Source organism: Enhydra lutris, unplaced genomic scaffold (genome assembly GCF_002288905.1).
Source record: "Enhydra lutris kenyoni isolate GAN:26980312 unplaced genomic scaffold, ASM228890v2 scaffoldscaffold2, whole genome shotgun sequence".
Taxonomy (NCBI): Eukaryota; Metazoa; Chordata; class Mammalia; order Carnivora; family Mustelidae; genus Enhydra; species Enhydra lutris.
Window position 1 is genome coordinate 39,691,798 of NW_019154086.1, and position 16,063 is coordinate 39,707,860.

General features: G+C 34.5%; 1 protein-coding gene across 8 annotated transcripts in view; it reads left to right on the forward strand.

Moving 5' to 3' along the window:
• LOC111148660 (helicase like transcription factor) overlaps window positions 1–16,063 on the forward strand; it is a 54,444-nt gene that overhangs the window by 24,574 nt on the left and 13,807 nt on the right. For 6 of the 8 annotated variants that reach the window (XM_022505436.1, XM_022505444.1, XM_022505459.1 and 3 more), the window contains exons 11-18: window positions 604–683; window positions 770–811; window positions 1,691–1,780; window positions 4,009–4,106; window positions 9,453–9,596; window positions 9,971–10,109; window positions 10,783–10,918; window positions 12,398–12,577. In XM_022505436.1, the coding sequence (XP_022361144.1) occupies window positions 604–683; window positions 770–811; window positions 1,691–1,780; window positions 4,009–4,106; window positions 9,453–9,596; window positions 9,971–10,109; window positions 10,783–10,918; window positions 12,398–12,577 (909 nt within the window). The remainder of the gene's footprint in view (window positions 1–603; window positions 684–769; window positions 812–1,690; window positions 1,781–4,008; window positions 4,107–9,452; window positions 9,597–9,970; window positions 10,110–10,782; window positions 10,919–12,397; window positions 12,578–16,063) is intronic. The other 2 variants (XM_022505452.1, XM_022505485.1) reach the window with 1 other exon arrangement.

The window sequence follows — 16,063 nt, forward strand, 5'->3', positions numbered from 1 at the left end:
TCTTATGAAGTGAATTGTATTTTTATTTCTGTTTTGCAAATGAGGAAACAGGCATAGAAGAATATTAAGTGACTCCCCTAAAGTCACATAGCAAATAAGTAGGGGAATAGAAATTTGTATCTAGCAGTCTGACTCCAAAGTCCATTATTTTTAGGTGCTTAACCACTGTAATGTACTGTTTCTACACAAAATACATAAAATTTTTCATTGTAAGAGAATTGCATTTTTGCATCTTAGCTGCTCATTTCATTATATTAGAAGTATTTTCTTTGACAAGAGTTACTTTTTAGTTCTAGTTTTATATAGATGTTTTGTTTGAATTGCCAAATATTAAGCTCAGTATTAAAAATGAGTATTATTTTTAGGATGGTTGGCTTTTTCAAATTTAATAGTAGTGGTACTGTATTTTGTGTAGTAAATGCATCTGCATATAAAAGCAAAATGCTTTTAGCAAACTTTACATACACCTGTCAAATTTTCCTTGAAATTTTTTCAGAAGACAAACAGGCAACACAGAAGCATTTATACTGCATGTATTAAACTGATGTTTTCATATCCCATTTTGGTTTGGTTTGAAAAAATTTGTGTATACTTCTCTTTTAGAAGAAAAACTGCTATCCAGCACACTGAAAGCAGTGATTCAGAGGAAAATGAAATAAGTGAATTGCCACAGAAAATGAAAGGTAGTATGAAATGGATTTGATTTTGATAATGTGTCTTACATTCTAATTTCCTAGTGTGACTGTTTTTGTATTTCATTTTGTTGTAGGGAAACTGAAAAATCCACAGTCTGAGACTAAAAGAGTAAAAGGTATGTATATAAATCTCAGTATTCATAATCTACACTTAAGGATTACTTAAAGTAAAACTCCATAGGTTTATATTTATCTATCTTGGATTTTTTAGTAATAGGTCTTACACCTGATTGCCGTTTACACTTATCAAGGGTGGTAAATGAGGCAAATTGAAAGATTAATTTCAAATTAAAATCTAGCAGAAATATTTAAACTAACTTTAAACAAAGTAATTTTTACTACTTATAAAATGACTCCACTAAAACCTTATGTGAATAAATTATAATTATAAAAGTTGGGTGGGAGCTCCTTCTTGGTGTTAGTACTGTTCACTTTGTCATATAGATGTAAAAATAACCAGTGAGTATCATTACTTTTTTCTATACCTTTAAAACATAACTCTTTCTTTTCCTGTAAACTAGATCATACTGTATTACTAATTAGTTGAGAAATTATATTATATTTGGAAAATTACTCATTACCACCAGCTGATAATATGAAAATTTGGCAGCCTCATCATTAGAAGTCAAACATCCGTTTCCTTGAAAATATTCTTCCACCTGGAAGCTGAATCACTTTGTATATGGTTGCTCCTGCTTTCACATCTCTTCCTCAAGAGAAGTAACACTTTATGACAAGTGACTACATTCCTTTGTTGAGCAGGAATGATATGCTTGTGTCAAGCAATTTTGGTCATCAGATACTTGGGGTTTTTTTGGATAATATACACTCTTAAAAAAAAAATAAAATAAAAAAAAATAAAAAAAAATATACACTCTTAAGATTTGGAGTATGAAAGTGTTATTTTTATTTCCTATCCTCAGGAGGTACCTGTACCTCAGCATAGGAGAGAATAAGTTTCCAAATTTCTTAATGATTCTGTGGTTTTATTTCAGCAGGATCTTCTAAGGTTAAAGAAGATACAGAGTTTGCATGTGCACTTACTTCATCTACCCCTACAACAAAAAGGAGAATGTTGAAAAAGGGTCAGTAAATTTCATGGTTTTTTAGCTTTTGTTTTTCAACTTAAAACTTCTGTTTTTCAATTTAAAAATTTTTAATGACAACAGTTAAGAGAACATGTACAAGAAGTTTAGAAAGTAGAGAAAAAGATAATTCCATTTTCCCTGGAAGTGCATGTTTATATGTTCTCCTAGTACCTTTTCTAATTCTGCTTATTTTAGTTAGGTAAAAAATAGATGGAAAAGAGGTCCTTAAATCATCTGAGTAACAGAAATGTCTTCTTCTACTGAAGGCCCAGAGCAATTGATGTCTCTTTAAAAGCTGATTTATTTGAATTTATTTAAATGATAATAAAGATTCAGTTCTTGGTATGAGTAGAATTTGTCATTTATGAATGTTAGTCATCTTTATTATAATTTTATATTTTGTAGTTCAGAGGAAAACATTGTATAAGAATCTAAATATTTGAGAAGGAAAGAGTTTGAACCCTAAGGTTAAGGAAATCTGGGTCTAGTTATTGTATCTCTGTAACTTACTCTCCTATATCTTACATGTTGGGGATATACCATGCAGAAGTCTATTTTCATGAAATTTATGTCTGTTGATGGGAAAACATAAACAAGGGAACATGTAATTTTAAATAATGGGAATTGTGAATAAAATAAAGGAGGATAGTGAAATAATGATTGATGAAAGGGTCCTGCTTAAGGAGATGATATTTGACCCAACACAGAATGATGAAAAAAGAGCTAGCTTTTGGTCTGAGAATTAATTAATTGAATTGAAAATATAGGCATTTCAGATAGAATACTCTTGACCCTAATTTTAGAAATTTTAAGAAACATGGAATTCTTTTTGTGAATTTAGAATTAATTCTAAAATTAGAATTCAGATAGAATTAAGTTCATCTCAAAAAGTTCTTTCTTGCAGGCTCATAACATAACTTCTACTATAATAGAAGAGAAAAATTTTAAAGTCATAGCTGTGAAAAAAAAAGTAACCACATTTCTGAAAGAAAAACAGAATAGAAAGAAAAATCAGTGAGTGGAGACAGAAATGATAGTGCTTTCTTAAATAAGACACAAAAAGTCAAAAAATTGATAAAATTCTCCTACATTTTAAATTATCATGCATCAAAGTGCAACATAAACAAGATGAAAAATGATAAGACTGAAGAAGATATTTCTGGTTAAGTGTAACTTAAACAGAGGATTAGTATCTAGAATGTGTAAAAGAAACCTCTGCAAATCAATTGGAAAAAGACAATCCAGTAGGGGAATAGCCACTAAGAATACAAATGCACATTCTAAGGAAAGAAAACGTAAAGAACCAGTAAATGTAGGGAAAGCTGTGCAGATAGAGTCAATCACTGTAAAAATCAAACTAAAGGAACAGAGAGATACCGTTTCACCCATTAAATTTACAAACACTTAAAAACCTCACAGTGCCATGTATAGGCAAGATTGGACAGCAACAGGAACTCTTATGCACTGTGGATGGGAGTATAAATTACTATGGAGAACAGTTAGGCAAGATATAATGAAGATAGATATATCATCTAGATATGTAGAAGGACACATGAAAAAGTAGTTTTCACTGCTGTGTTATTTTAGAAAAATACTGGAAGTAATGTAATACTGTCCAGTAGGGGAATGGAAAATAAAATTATACTGTGTCCTTTCATAGGCTGCCTGAGTATTCTTGCAACATGGCAGCTGGTTTCCTCCAAAGGGAGTGGGCACAGAGAGAGAGGAAGAGAGCACCCAAGACAGAAACTGCATCCTTTATAACTTAATCTCAGAAGTGGTATACCACCACTTTTGCTGTATCCTGTTTGTCACTCTAGTAGAGTGTGGGAGGAAATTACATGAGGTTGTGACTGTACAGATTCCAAAAACTGCATAAAACAAATGCTATCTCAATGAATAACTATGAATAACTTAAATACATATCAGGAGATACTCCAAACTTTTTCCTTGTATCTCCTCTAAATCATAATTCTCTACCTCCCCTTATAAGTAATCACTGTCTGGATTTTAGTTGTTTAAAGGGACAAGGTAAAAAATAATAAATTGACAAGGTAAAATCTAGTTCCTATTACGTCATCATGGCTGGAAACAGTAGTCTATCTACTTCATTTTAATTCTTCCTATTTTCTCTTTTCATGAAGGCATATATTGTCATCTCTTTATTGACTTCATATATATGAGAATAAAACTAAAGACTGTTTCAACTGACTCATTCTTTTCAGGAGCATCTGCAATGGAGGGTTCAAAGAAAACTGATGTTGAAGAGAGATCAAGAACAACACTGATCATCTGCCCACTTTCTGTGTTAAGCAACTGGATTGTAAGTCTTCACAGCCTTTTAAAAATATGACATAATTTGTATTTTGGTCTTGTATAGTAAAAAGTATTCTGTTAGAGTCATTCATTGGGAAAGATAAGCTAGGTCAGCACGTTAAGTTAAAATAATTGTTAGGTGAATTAGGGTTTTATTTGCTGAATAAAAGTAATTATTTGAAGATTTATAGTAGAGAAGGAAACATCTTTAACTATTATCAAGATTAGGTTTGTACTTCTTCCTCTGCCATTTCTGTCCCACAAGGTAGGAAAGATACATAATTTAAGGTTGCTATATTTACAAATTATTGAAAACTCTTTTCTAAGAACTACACTAACTTCTGTGTATAACAACTTGTAGCATTTACTAAGCTCAGTTTTTCCCTAAGCTCTTTTAATTGATTTTCTCATTTAGTCCTCACAACCATTATTCTCACTTTCCTGGTGATCAGATTGAAACACACAGAACTTAAGTAATTTGCTTAAGATCATCCAGCTAATAAATGACGGAGTTAGGATATAGTCTCCAACATACTGATTCTAGAGCCTGTGCTTTTAAGGCTACCCACCAGAAAACTTTTTTTTTTTCTTCCAGATTGCTTTTCTAGTCTAAAATATTACATTGGAATGGAACCTCTTGATGTATTATTTGTAAGGAGCAGCTTGGTTAGGTTTCCAGTCTGAGTTTCAAGCTGCATGTTAAAATGAAATAATGGCTCTATTAGAAGTATTGTGAACAGAAAGACCGCTGGACATGAACTTCTATTCTTGCCACGTCCATGGTTATTGCATCTCTCCTGACCTTTCCTCCTCTAATCTCAGAGATGGAAGAGGTCCTAGTCTTTTTAAGATCATTACCTTAGGTCTGTACATTGGATTCCATCTCTTCCCACCTTTGCATTTTATCTGTTATTTTTTCTTGTCTGGTTAGTCTTTTCCCACTGGCTTTTTCATGAAACATACTTAGATCTTTTTAATTTATTTTTGTTTTTTATATTTATTTATTTATTCATTCATTCATTCCATTCATTCATTCATTCATTCATTCACTGAGGGAACACAAGCAGGGGGAGTGAGAGAGGGAGAAGAAGGCTTCCCGCCAAGCAGTGAGCCCGATACGGGGCTTGATCCCAGGACCCTGGAATCATGACCAGAACCAGAAGCAGATGCTTAACGACTGAGCCACCCAGGTGCCCCAGGATCTTTTTAAATTTTGAATACTTCCTCTTGATTATGTCTCACTTTTAAGTCGCTACTCTTATCCTTTCCTTTGCTGTCCTATCTTTTGGGGTTTAATTTCCACTTTGTGCTTTTATTTACTATTTAACTTGTAATCTGGCTTCTGCCACTTTTTCTCTAAATTGCTTTGGAAAAGATTAGTAGTTACTGTCTAATTGTCAGATTCTATGCTTCTTTCTTCTTGACTCTTGCGTACTCTTGTTCTTTTTAAGTTTTTGGTGTATATTTTTTTTAAATTAACCTCTGATTAGGTGTCATTTTTCCTCTTAGGACAAGAGTGAGGTTTAGTTCTTTCTTGGTCTTTTTGGTCTTTTTTTTTTATTCCAACAGAAGTATTCTCTTAAGAAATGTAGTGCATTTTGGGAAGGCCAATACTTAGGTACTAGAATGACAGTTTGAGGGTGAGGTTTGCAAGTATTAATGGGGATATAAACAGTAGAACAGTAGAAACAGTAGAACTAATGGGGATAGAAACAGTTTGGGGATATGTATTTTAAAAATGGGTCATCAGTATTTCATTATAATTTTGTATGTGGAAAACAAAATTTTAGATAATAGAAGCTTCAAAAGGAAACTCCTTGGCAAAGTCTTGCCTAAATGAGATTATAGAAAAAACTGATTTTTAAGGATGAGGGATGGTTGGGCTTGTATGGATTCCTGGTCAAGAATTAGAATTTTGTGGGGTGCCTGGGTGACTCAGTTGGTTGAGTGTCTGCCTTGGGCTCAGGTCATGATCCTGGAGTCCCAGACCAGGCTCTGAGTCAGGCTCCCTGCTCAGCCAGGGAGTCTGCTTCTCCTGTCCCTCCCCCTTCTCATGTGCACATACACACACTGTCTCTTTCTTTTATTTATTTATAAATAAATAAAATCTTTTTAAAAAAATTAGAATTTTGCAATCTTTCAATAAGCTACTCTCTTCCTAGCCTGCAAATAAATGTCATAGCACCCTAGTGAGCTGGCCAGAACTACCTTATCATCCTTTTTTTGTCTTTAGATAGAGGAGAGTCCATTTAAAGGTGTAAGATACCAATCCCACTTCTAGCACATACTTGTTCTAGATATTTGGACATGTTATCTTCCCAAGAGAAAATGAAATAACACATACTTTATTCACACACACACATACACACACAAACTGAAGCACAGTGACTAGAAACTCAATACTATCGTTCTTTTTCTCTAGAAAGTTAATTTTTTTCTATTTCAGGTCTAATCCTGCTACAGATTTGTTCTGTTTCATTTCAAGGCAACCCATTGACTCAGTTTTCTCATATTGAATTATTTCTCTTTTTTCACCAGATTTCTTAATAAAATTCTGTAAGTTTTCACCTTTACTCTTTCATCTTTTATCCTCTTTCTTAGTATTTTTGCCTTTGCTATTTCAGTTATCATTCTCTCTTCAGCCCCCCCAATAGTCTGGTTTTTTGCTCCCACCCTCTGTAGAAACTGTGAAGGCCTGCAGGGACCTCATTGTTACCATGTTCAGTGAGTTCCCTTTTTCTTTCCCTCTGCTCTTTTATTTTTCTTTTTGTAGCATTTTGTTATGTCTTTTATTTATTTATTTATTTATTTATTTATTTATTTATTTTTAAAGATTTTATTTATTTGACACACAGAGAGAGATCACAAGTAGGCAGAGAGGCAGGCAGAGAGAGAGGAAGAAGCAGGCTCCCTGCTGAGCAGAGAGCCCGATGCGGGGCTCGATCCCAGGACCCTGGGATCATGACCTGAGCCGAAGGCAGAGGCTTTAACCCACTGAGCCACCCAGGCGCCCGTTATGTCTTATTTTTATAAGCTATCTTTAAACCTTTGTGTAAAGAAGGGAATGAACATAAATTACAAGTTAAAAAATCAACACTGTATTCCATCTTGAAACTTTGCTATTTTCCCCCTCCCCTACCTAATTTTGTTGCTTCCCCAGTTTTCTGACCACTGTTTTTCTTCCATGGTTTCTATTTAGTCTGCCTTCTTCTGCCCACCCCCACCTTAAAGCATGGTATGGTTTTTGAAACAGGAACATTTTTAATGAGATCTGCATTTACTTAACAAGATTCAAGAATTTCAAAAGTCTGCCACATTTGCTTTATTTTTATTTTTTTATTTGCTGCAGTATTTTAAATTACCCCAATAAAAACAGACCCACAGTTTAAATACTGCTCCTGTAGGTTCTGCCCTAACTTCCTTTAATCATTATGTATGTTCTTAGAAAATCTTACTCATTCCTGTAGCTTCATGTACTATCTGCTGATAACTTTGTTAAGTCCATCTCTCCATTGTATTACAGACCAGTATATTACTTTTCCTAGTAGGGGCACCTGGGTGACTTAGTCTGTTGTGTCCAGTTCTTGATTTTGGTCAGGTCATGATCTCTGGGGGTCCTGGGATTGAGTCATATCAGCTCCGCACTTGGCAGAGAGCCTGCTTGGGATTTATTCTCTCTTTTTCTCTTTCCCCCTCCCTCTCTCCCGCTCGGCCTATCCCCCCACTTGCACATTCTCTCTCTCTCAAATAAATACATCTTTATAAGTAAACAAATAAATATTTCTAATATACATATCCAGTCAGCCATTCTGTAGTGTCCAAAAATTTTAAATATCTAAAATAATAATACTATTTCTTTCTCATTTTAAGATTTTATTTATTTGAGAGCATGAAAGCACGAGCTAAGGGAGGGGCAGACGGAGAGGGAGAGAGAGAATCTCAAGCAGATTCCCTGTTGAGCACAAACCCCCAACATGGGGGTTGGTTCTAGGACCCCAAGATCATGACCTAAGCCATCCAAAGTCAAACGTTTAACTGACTGAGCCACCCAGGTGCCCCATTTCTTTCTCATTTTTATACCCACTTTCCCCTTCCTTTTTTAAACTTCTTTATATCTTTATCATATAGCTTCTAGGCACTCAAAGTGTGAGAGGCTTCTTTGTCTCCCCCCCCTTTTTTAATATCCCATATTTAATTAGTCCTCAAGTCCCATTAGTCCCTTTTTTTTTTTTTTTAAGATTTTATTTATTTATTTGACAGAGATCACAAGCAGGCAGAGAGAGGAGGAAGCAGGCTCCCCGCTGAGTGGAGAGTCCGATGCGGGGCTCGATCCCAGGACCCTGAGATCATGACCTGAGCCGAAGGCAGCGGCTTAACCCACTGAACCACCCAGGCTCCTCCCATTAGTCCCTTTTTCTTGGTTATCTTTTACCTATTCTTTTCTTTCTTCTGGTACATTAGGACTTTATTTATCATCTTTCATATGATAGGTTCTCAGTTTTATTTTTCTGATATATTTTTTTTTTTTGGTAAAGATTTTATTTATTTGAGAGAGAGAACAAGCACAGAAGTAGTGGGAGGGGAGGGGCAGAGGGAGAAGCAGATTCTTCACTGAGCAGGGAGCCTGATGCAGGGTTCGATCCCAGGACCCCAGGATCATGACCTGAGGCTGACAGCAGACGCGTAACTGACTGAGCCACCTAGGTGCCCCTCTCTGGTATTCTTTTTTATTTTTTTCCAATCTAACCATGATTTTTTTTTTTTCCCCCTGCTCAGAATCTCTCAGGTTTGAGAGAAAAAGTCAAGTGTTTTAAACAGATCATGTCCTCAGAGAGGGCTGGGACCAGGTCTTATTTCTCTTTTTAGCTTTACTACCTTTCTGTTGATAACCTGGCAAATAGTAAGTCTGTGATAAATGAATGAAAGTGAATACTATCTTGAATCTCTGCCTACATTCTTGAAAATATTGCTTGTTCTTTTACAGTTTAATTTTGATTTTATGAACTTTACTAACTAGAAGCATTAAAGATCCGATCTGTTAAAATACTAAATTAAAAAAAATACAGTTTTAAAGAAATTTGGTTATTTTTCTTCCTAAAAGTGAAGTGGCTACTCATTGGTAGGGTTAAGCAAAATGTATATAATGCATTATTTCTGCATATATATCCATTTTCCTGACAAGAAGATAATAATTAGTATTGTTACTATTGTTATTTTAGCTTAGATTGCAGGAAACTTGATTTTATGTAATTTTAGTAGTTTGATTTGTGTACAGGACAATAGTTTATCAAACTTTTTTTATTATTATTTATTTATCTGTTTATTATTCTAAATATTTCTAATTTTCTTCTAGGACCAGTTTGGACAACATATAAAAGCAGATGTGCACTTGAATTTTTATGTTTATTATGGTCCTGATCGTATAAGAGACCCAGCCTTGCTTTCAAAACAGGATATTGTTTTGACTACATACAACATTTTAACTCATGACTACGGAGTAAGTATACTGAGACTCATATTTCAGAAGTTGAATATAAGAAATATGCTTCAGGTTTCTAAAGTGTTCTAAAATTCAGACTTTAGGTTTAAATTCTATGTTTAATTGGTAGCCCTGCTGTTTCCTAGCTGTGGTCCTTTGAGCAACATACTTCCCGGCCTTGGTGCTTCAGTTTTCTCATCTGTAAAATAGGAGTAAATAATACTTCATAAGCTTTTGGGCATTTAATGATGTATGTATATAGTGCTTAAAGCACTGTCTCCCACCTAGTAGGTGTTGATATTAAAGAATAATAATTTGTGTTTACCAAATTACATGAAGTGTACTATTTTACTTTCCTGTGTTTTTTAATTCACATGAAACATTTATTTCAGACTAAAGGTGATAGTCCATTACATAGCATAAGGTGGCTAAGAGTGATCCTGGATGAAGGACATGCCATCCGAAATCCGAATGCTCAGCAGACAAAAGCTGTACTTGATTTAGAAGCAGAAAGAAGATGGGTATTAACAGGTAAAAAGGTTATTTTTTTTTTTTTAATTAATTCTCAAATATGTATCATTAAGTAAGTTTTAGTGAGGTAACTTTGTAAACTTCACATGTATATAAAGTTTGTCCATAATTAATCATGAAAGTCTTTTAATAAAGTATTTTGACTTGTTTTTCACAGTTGCCTATGCTCTGGCAACATTTGAATTATAGTCAGTTTATGGAACAAATCACTAGACTTTTTTTTTGAACTTTGGAAATTCATTAAACACTTAAATTCTCCAATCAGAATCTCGATTTCTCTGTTTCTTATCTTGAAGCCAGGCCTGTTTGCTACTTGTGACACCTCTACTGGGACATGGGGAAGAGAGTGTAAACTCAGATTCATTTTTCCTTCTTGCTAGTACTGCTGATTTAAAATCAAATAAAGAAATGTTCTTGGATAAGGAGAAAGTTGAATTTACTGGACCTATGGTCTTTTTCTTTGTTAGTATGGCAAGTGAGAGCAAAAATTATAGCAAAACTTTATTTTGAGATTATGTATATGTTTAACAATGGATTATAGTTATACCTTGATAGTTAGTGGGTGTGCCTGGTGCAGAATGCCCATTTTCAACTCTTGTTTCCTATGATTGGGTGAGATGGATATTCTGAATGGATACACTATAGAGTTAAAACAGTTTTCTGTTATTTTTAGGTACTCCGATTCAAAATTCTTTAAAGGACTTGTGGTCTCTTCTTTCCTTTTTAAAACTTAAACCGTTTCTTGATAGAGAATGGTGGCATAGAACAATACAACGTCCTGTCACAATGGGAGATGAAGGAGGACTTAGGTAAGTAATCTCATGTAAACTGATTAATATTGGCAACAAATAACTGTAAGCAGCTTGAACCAATTGTCACTTTGGCTATTATTTTAACTTCACTGTTGGCTTTCTTCCAAGAGCGTTTATAGCTTAATGTCTTTGGCTCTCAGAGCCTACTGATTCTTGTTTGGGGATACAAGGATTTCTAACTACCACTAAAACAAAAACCTTCCCTTTCTTTGATTTTAGCCAAACAGAAAGGAAAGGCAGAGCTTTATAGTCTTTGTGTGTTGCTGTTGCCCTTGAAATCACCATTAATTGATTAAACAATGACAGGAAAAACTATATGCTCTGAGGATCTAATGTTCATTAAATTTTCACAACTTATGTAGCTTTTTTATAGTGGTAATTGAATGGTATGATATACACTAGCATCCATAAGAGTTTAAGAAAGAAAGTTGTTTCTCATGGAGACAGATAAATGAAATTTAGCTTGGTATGGTAGCCATTTCACAGGGTACTAGGCTAATATGTGGCTTAAGGTTTTTGCCTAGAGCAGTGGTTTGTAGAGTTTGGGATCCATTAGCAGGTTGTAAAATCATTATAAAGATGGCATCAAGCATTATAAAAGAAAATGAAATAGTAGAAGATTTAAAGAAATTTAAATCGTCACACGTAGTATTATTTTGTGAAAGGTTTCTGTTATATGTGTATGTGTTTTTATATATATATTTGCTGGATGGAATAAAATGTGTTTCTTATTGTGGTTACAGTGAAAAAGGTTCAACAGCCACCAACCTAGTTTACAGAACTGTCTGCTTGATTCTCAGAATCAACTATGTAAATTCTAATTTAAGAAATTGTATTTATATTTCAGTGTTAGGAAAAACCTTTCCTTAAAAACCTTTCTTTCCGTAAAGAATTGATGTGCCTCCTTTTTTCTCATGTTGAGAAGGGAGTGTAAAGGTTGTAGATCCTAGAAGGCATTTCTCCCTCTTCTGAACTGTCACATCATGTTTGAATTTTTTTTGGCATCTTTATAAAAATTATTTTTGTACTTTGGTTTTTGTATTACTGAAAAATCTTTTTGAAGGTAAGATCTTTCCACGTATTCGTTTTATGATATTTAGTATAATGCCTTGTACTTTGTGTAGGTACTTAAGAATGTGAATGTTGAATATTAGGTGATGTAGTTGACAGAAGTGAAAAATAAGTTAATGAATAGAACAAAATCAAGGAGAAGCTAAAAAAAATAAAGACAGGATAAAAGAAGATTAAACTGTGACAGGAATTGAGGGCAATGAATGCATTATTGTTGTATTTTTCTATTGATAGAATATATATCTGATTATCAGATTGGATAAGACTCAAAGGGATTTTTAAAAAAAAAAACCTTGACTTTGCTTCTAAAATAGTAGTAATATATTAAATATTCTTTTTTGTTCTTGTTGAATCAACTTATATAGAAATAAAAGGTTATGTAATTATTTATTTATTTTGACTTAGGCGCTTACAATCCCTAATTAAAAATATTACCCTAAGAAGAACAAAGACAAGCAAAATCAAAGGAAAACCTGTTTTGGAGTTACCAGAACGTAAAGTATTTATTCAGCACATTACACTTTCAGATGAAGAGAGAAAAATTTATCAGTCTGTGAAAAATGAAGGCAGAGCTACTATTGGAAGGTATGGAAAAAAGAAAGCTATTTTAGAAAATAATTTTTATTTTCTTTCCAATTTAACTGAATAGTATTTCTTAGAAATGTTAGGAAAGTCTGAAGTATACAGAAAGGTAACTTGCCTCTTGATTTAAATTTCTTTTTACAAATTAGTTGAAGTAAATGAAATAGTATTATAATTTACAGGTGAGTAATTCCTTAAGTTAGGAAAAAATTAAAAGTTTACATGAAATGGCAAGTTCTGAGTGGCTAGTGAGAAGACCTTGCTTGCTTCTATTCCTGGCTGTCTATCATGGGAGTAGATAAAAACGTTGAGAGAAGTATATATAGCGAGAGATAATAAACCTATTTAAGGAACAAAACCTTGGGGAATGCCCATATTTAAGAAATAGGAAAACAAAGAGAAATTACCGTAGAAGATTCTGTGAAGAACAGAATTAGGAAAGAAAGTACTGTTGGGAGAATCCCATGAAAGCATAGTCAAGAAAGAGGGAATGGTTAGTAGTATCACATGATGCAGAGACTTAGAAAAGCTGTTTAATTTGTTGATTCAGAAGTTACCGGTGTAAACTCTTAGCATAGTTTCACCGGAATACTGAGGTGTGTACCACAAAGTAGCAGCTGTAGGTAGGATGAGACCATTTTTCATGACGTTTGCAGAAGGAAGAAGAAAGTCAGACTGGTACATGGGACTGATAGTTGGTTGCTCAGTTTTTTTGCATTTTATTTGGGTTAACTGCCTTGAGGAGAGACCATGGAAGAGACTACAGATAGAGAAGAGAATAAAGCAAATTGGTGGAGAAAAATGAAGCCTAGTGGGTGGTAAAGAGTACAGTCAGTGAAATATAAGGCAAGGGTATCTACAGGGAAAGGTGGTGGGAAGTTGAGGAAGATCATGGGATTTACAGCCATTCTAAAAAGTTGTAAGGTTCTTAATGTGGTGGATAGGCTTTATGTAGTATTGGATATATGTAGAAGTCAATACGACTTTCCAAACAGCACGTGAAATCTTGGGAATAGGAATTATGAAGTAGATAATAAAGGGATTGGGGATTGGTAGAAGGTGAGAAATTCTAGTTGAGGCAAGAACATGTTCGATGTGAGTGCCCATGCACCAGAATGAGTAGGAGAGAGGTGAAGGCAGAAGAGGGCAGAGAAAATAGGGGAATCTTCAAATTTAAAAATGTCACTGGAATACAAAGCAGGTTTAACAGGAATTAGATTGAAAAAGATTGTTCTAACTGAGCAAGTGATTTCAGAGTTCAAAATCTTTCAGTGGTGTTTGAAATTTCCTTCATATTCATTTTGTCAACCAAAATGTAATATGTGCCTGTGTAACACATATTGGGATATAGCATTATAAAACAAACAAGAATCTCTACCCTCAAGGAGTTTATATTTTAACGGAGGGGAACAAACAATTTTAAAAAATAAAATTTGATGGAAAAAAATTAAAGCAGAGAAAAGGAATGGGAAATGGTGAAACTGTTTTAATTGGGTATTCACCGAAGACCTTACTGAGAAGGGTCTGTGTGGGAAAAGATCTAAAAAGAGAGTGGAATTAGGAGACATTTCAGGCAGAGGGAGCCACAAGTGTAAAGCCTCTGAGTTGAAAGAATATTCAGTGAGCTTGAAGAACAGCAAAGAGGGAAGTGTTGCTGGGTAATATGAGCAGGATCTCATGATGTCAGAGATTGGAGTGGGTGTACATGACAGTTTCATAAGGCATTGCACATATCTCAAGGACTTTGGATTTTACTTTTTATTAGATTAGAAAACTTTGAAGGGTTTTAACCCAGGAGAGTGACATAATCTTATTTATATTTTAAAAGGATCACTGGCTGCTGTGTTAAGATTGATATTCTAGGAGTAAGGGCATAAATAGGGATAACTGGCAATAAAGAAAGAGATCACGGTGTTCACTACAGTAGTAGTAGTGATGAAGGGGGTGAAAAACAGTTGGGTTCTGTTATAGTTTGAAGGCAAAGCCAGCAGAACTTGCTGACTGATACGGTATGGGGAGTGAGAGAGAGGAGTTAAAGGTAACAGCATGATTTTTCACATGAGTGTGACTGGAAGGTTGGAATTACCATTTGCAGAACTAAGTCTATGGGAGGAACAGAGTTTTTTTCAGGGAAGATCAGTTCAGTTTTGGGCCCATTGATTGCATGATGGCCTCTGAGATTTCTAAGTGGAGATGTCTTGTAGTTAGATACAAGGTTAGAGTTCATGGGACTGTTCTTGATGTAAATTTGAAAGTCACCTGTGTATAGATGGTTAGTTAAAGCATGAAACTGGATGAGATCACCAAGAATGAGTGAAGTTGGAGAACAGGTCTAACAAAGAAGACAGGAATGGCTAGTGAGGTTGGAGGAGGCTTCTGCTCTAATTATCTGGTACTCAAAAGGGATTTGTTAAACTGAAGTGCTGACTATTAGTATAATAAGTGACCATGCTAGGGAATAGACTGTTTGTAGAGGTTATTCTGTTTGAAAAGGTTGAGAAGAATAACTATTGAAACGTTAGAAAATAGGTTATTTTTATTCTTTTTAATATGTAGTACATTTAGTAACATTTACTGAGCACTTTTTAGGTGTTAATGCATTTATTTAAGTGCTTTATATGTGTTTTTTAAAGATTTTTTTTATTTAGGGGCACCTGGGTGGCGGCTCAGTTAGGTGTCTGCCTTCAGCTCTGGTAGTGATCCCTGGGGTCCTGGAATTGAGCCCTGCGTTGGGCTCCTTGCTCATCCAGGAGCCTGCTTTTCCCCCTCCCTCTACCTGCCACTCCCCCTGCTTGTGTTCTCTTTCAAATAAATGAATAAAATCTTAAAAAAAAATTTTTTTTTTTGTTTATTTAATGCAAGTGCTAGTGGGGAGGGGGCAGAGGGCAAGGGAGAAAGAATCTCAAGTAATCCTCTGGGAAGAGAGCCCAACACAGGATGGATCTCAGGACCCTGAGATCATGACCTGAGCTTAGACCTGAGCTTAAGCCAAGAGTTGGACACTTAACAGACTGAGCCATCCACGAGCCCCCTAAGTGCTTTTATATGTATTAGTTAACAATAATCTTAAAAAGTCAGCACAAGGATTACCCACATTTTAAAGATGAATCTGAAGCACAGAGCAGTTAAGAAACTTGTACTGTGTCGCACAGCTGGTGAATGACAGCTGGTATTTAAATTTAGGCAGTTTGGTTCTAGAGCTTATAAGTTCAACCTTTATATTATATTGCCCCTTTGTACTGTTGAATATTTAGAAGTAATTGTTGACATAGTATTACTAATATGTGTATGATATATATACTAATAATATACTAATATTACTAGTATGTGCATATATATATATACACACACATACACACACATACAGATCTATTACTTATCATAATCCAGACACTATTCTAAGTATTTTCCATGTATTAGCTTCTTTTAATACAACAGTCCTATGAGGTATGTATTATTACCATGCCACCATTAAAGATGAAGAAGTTG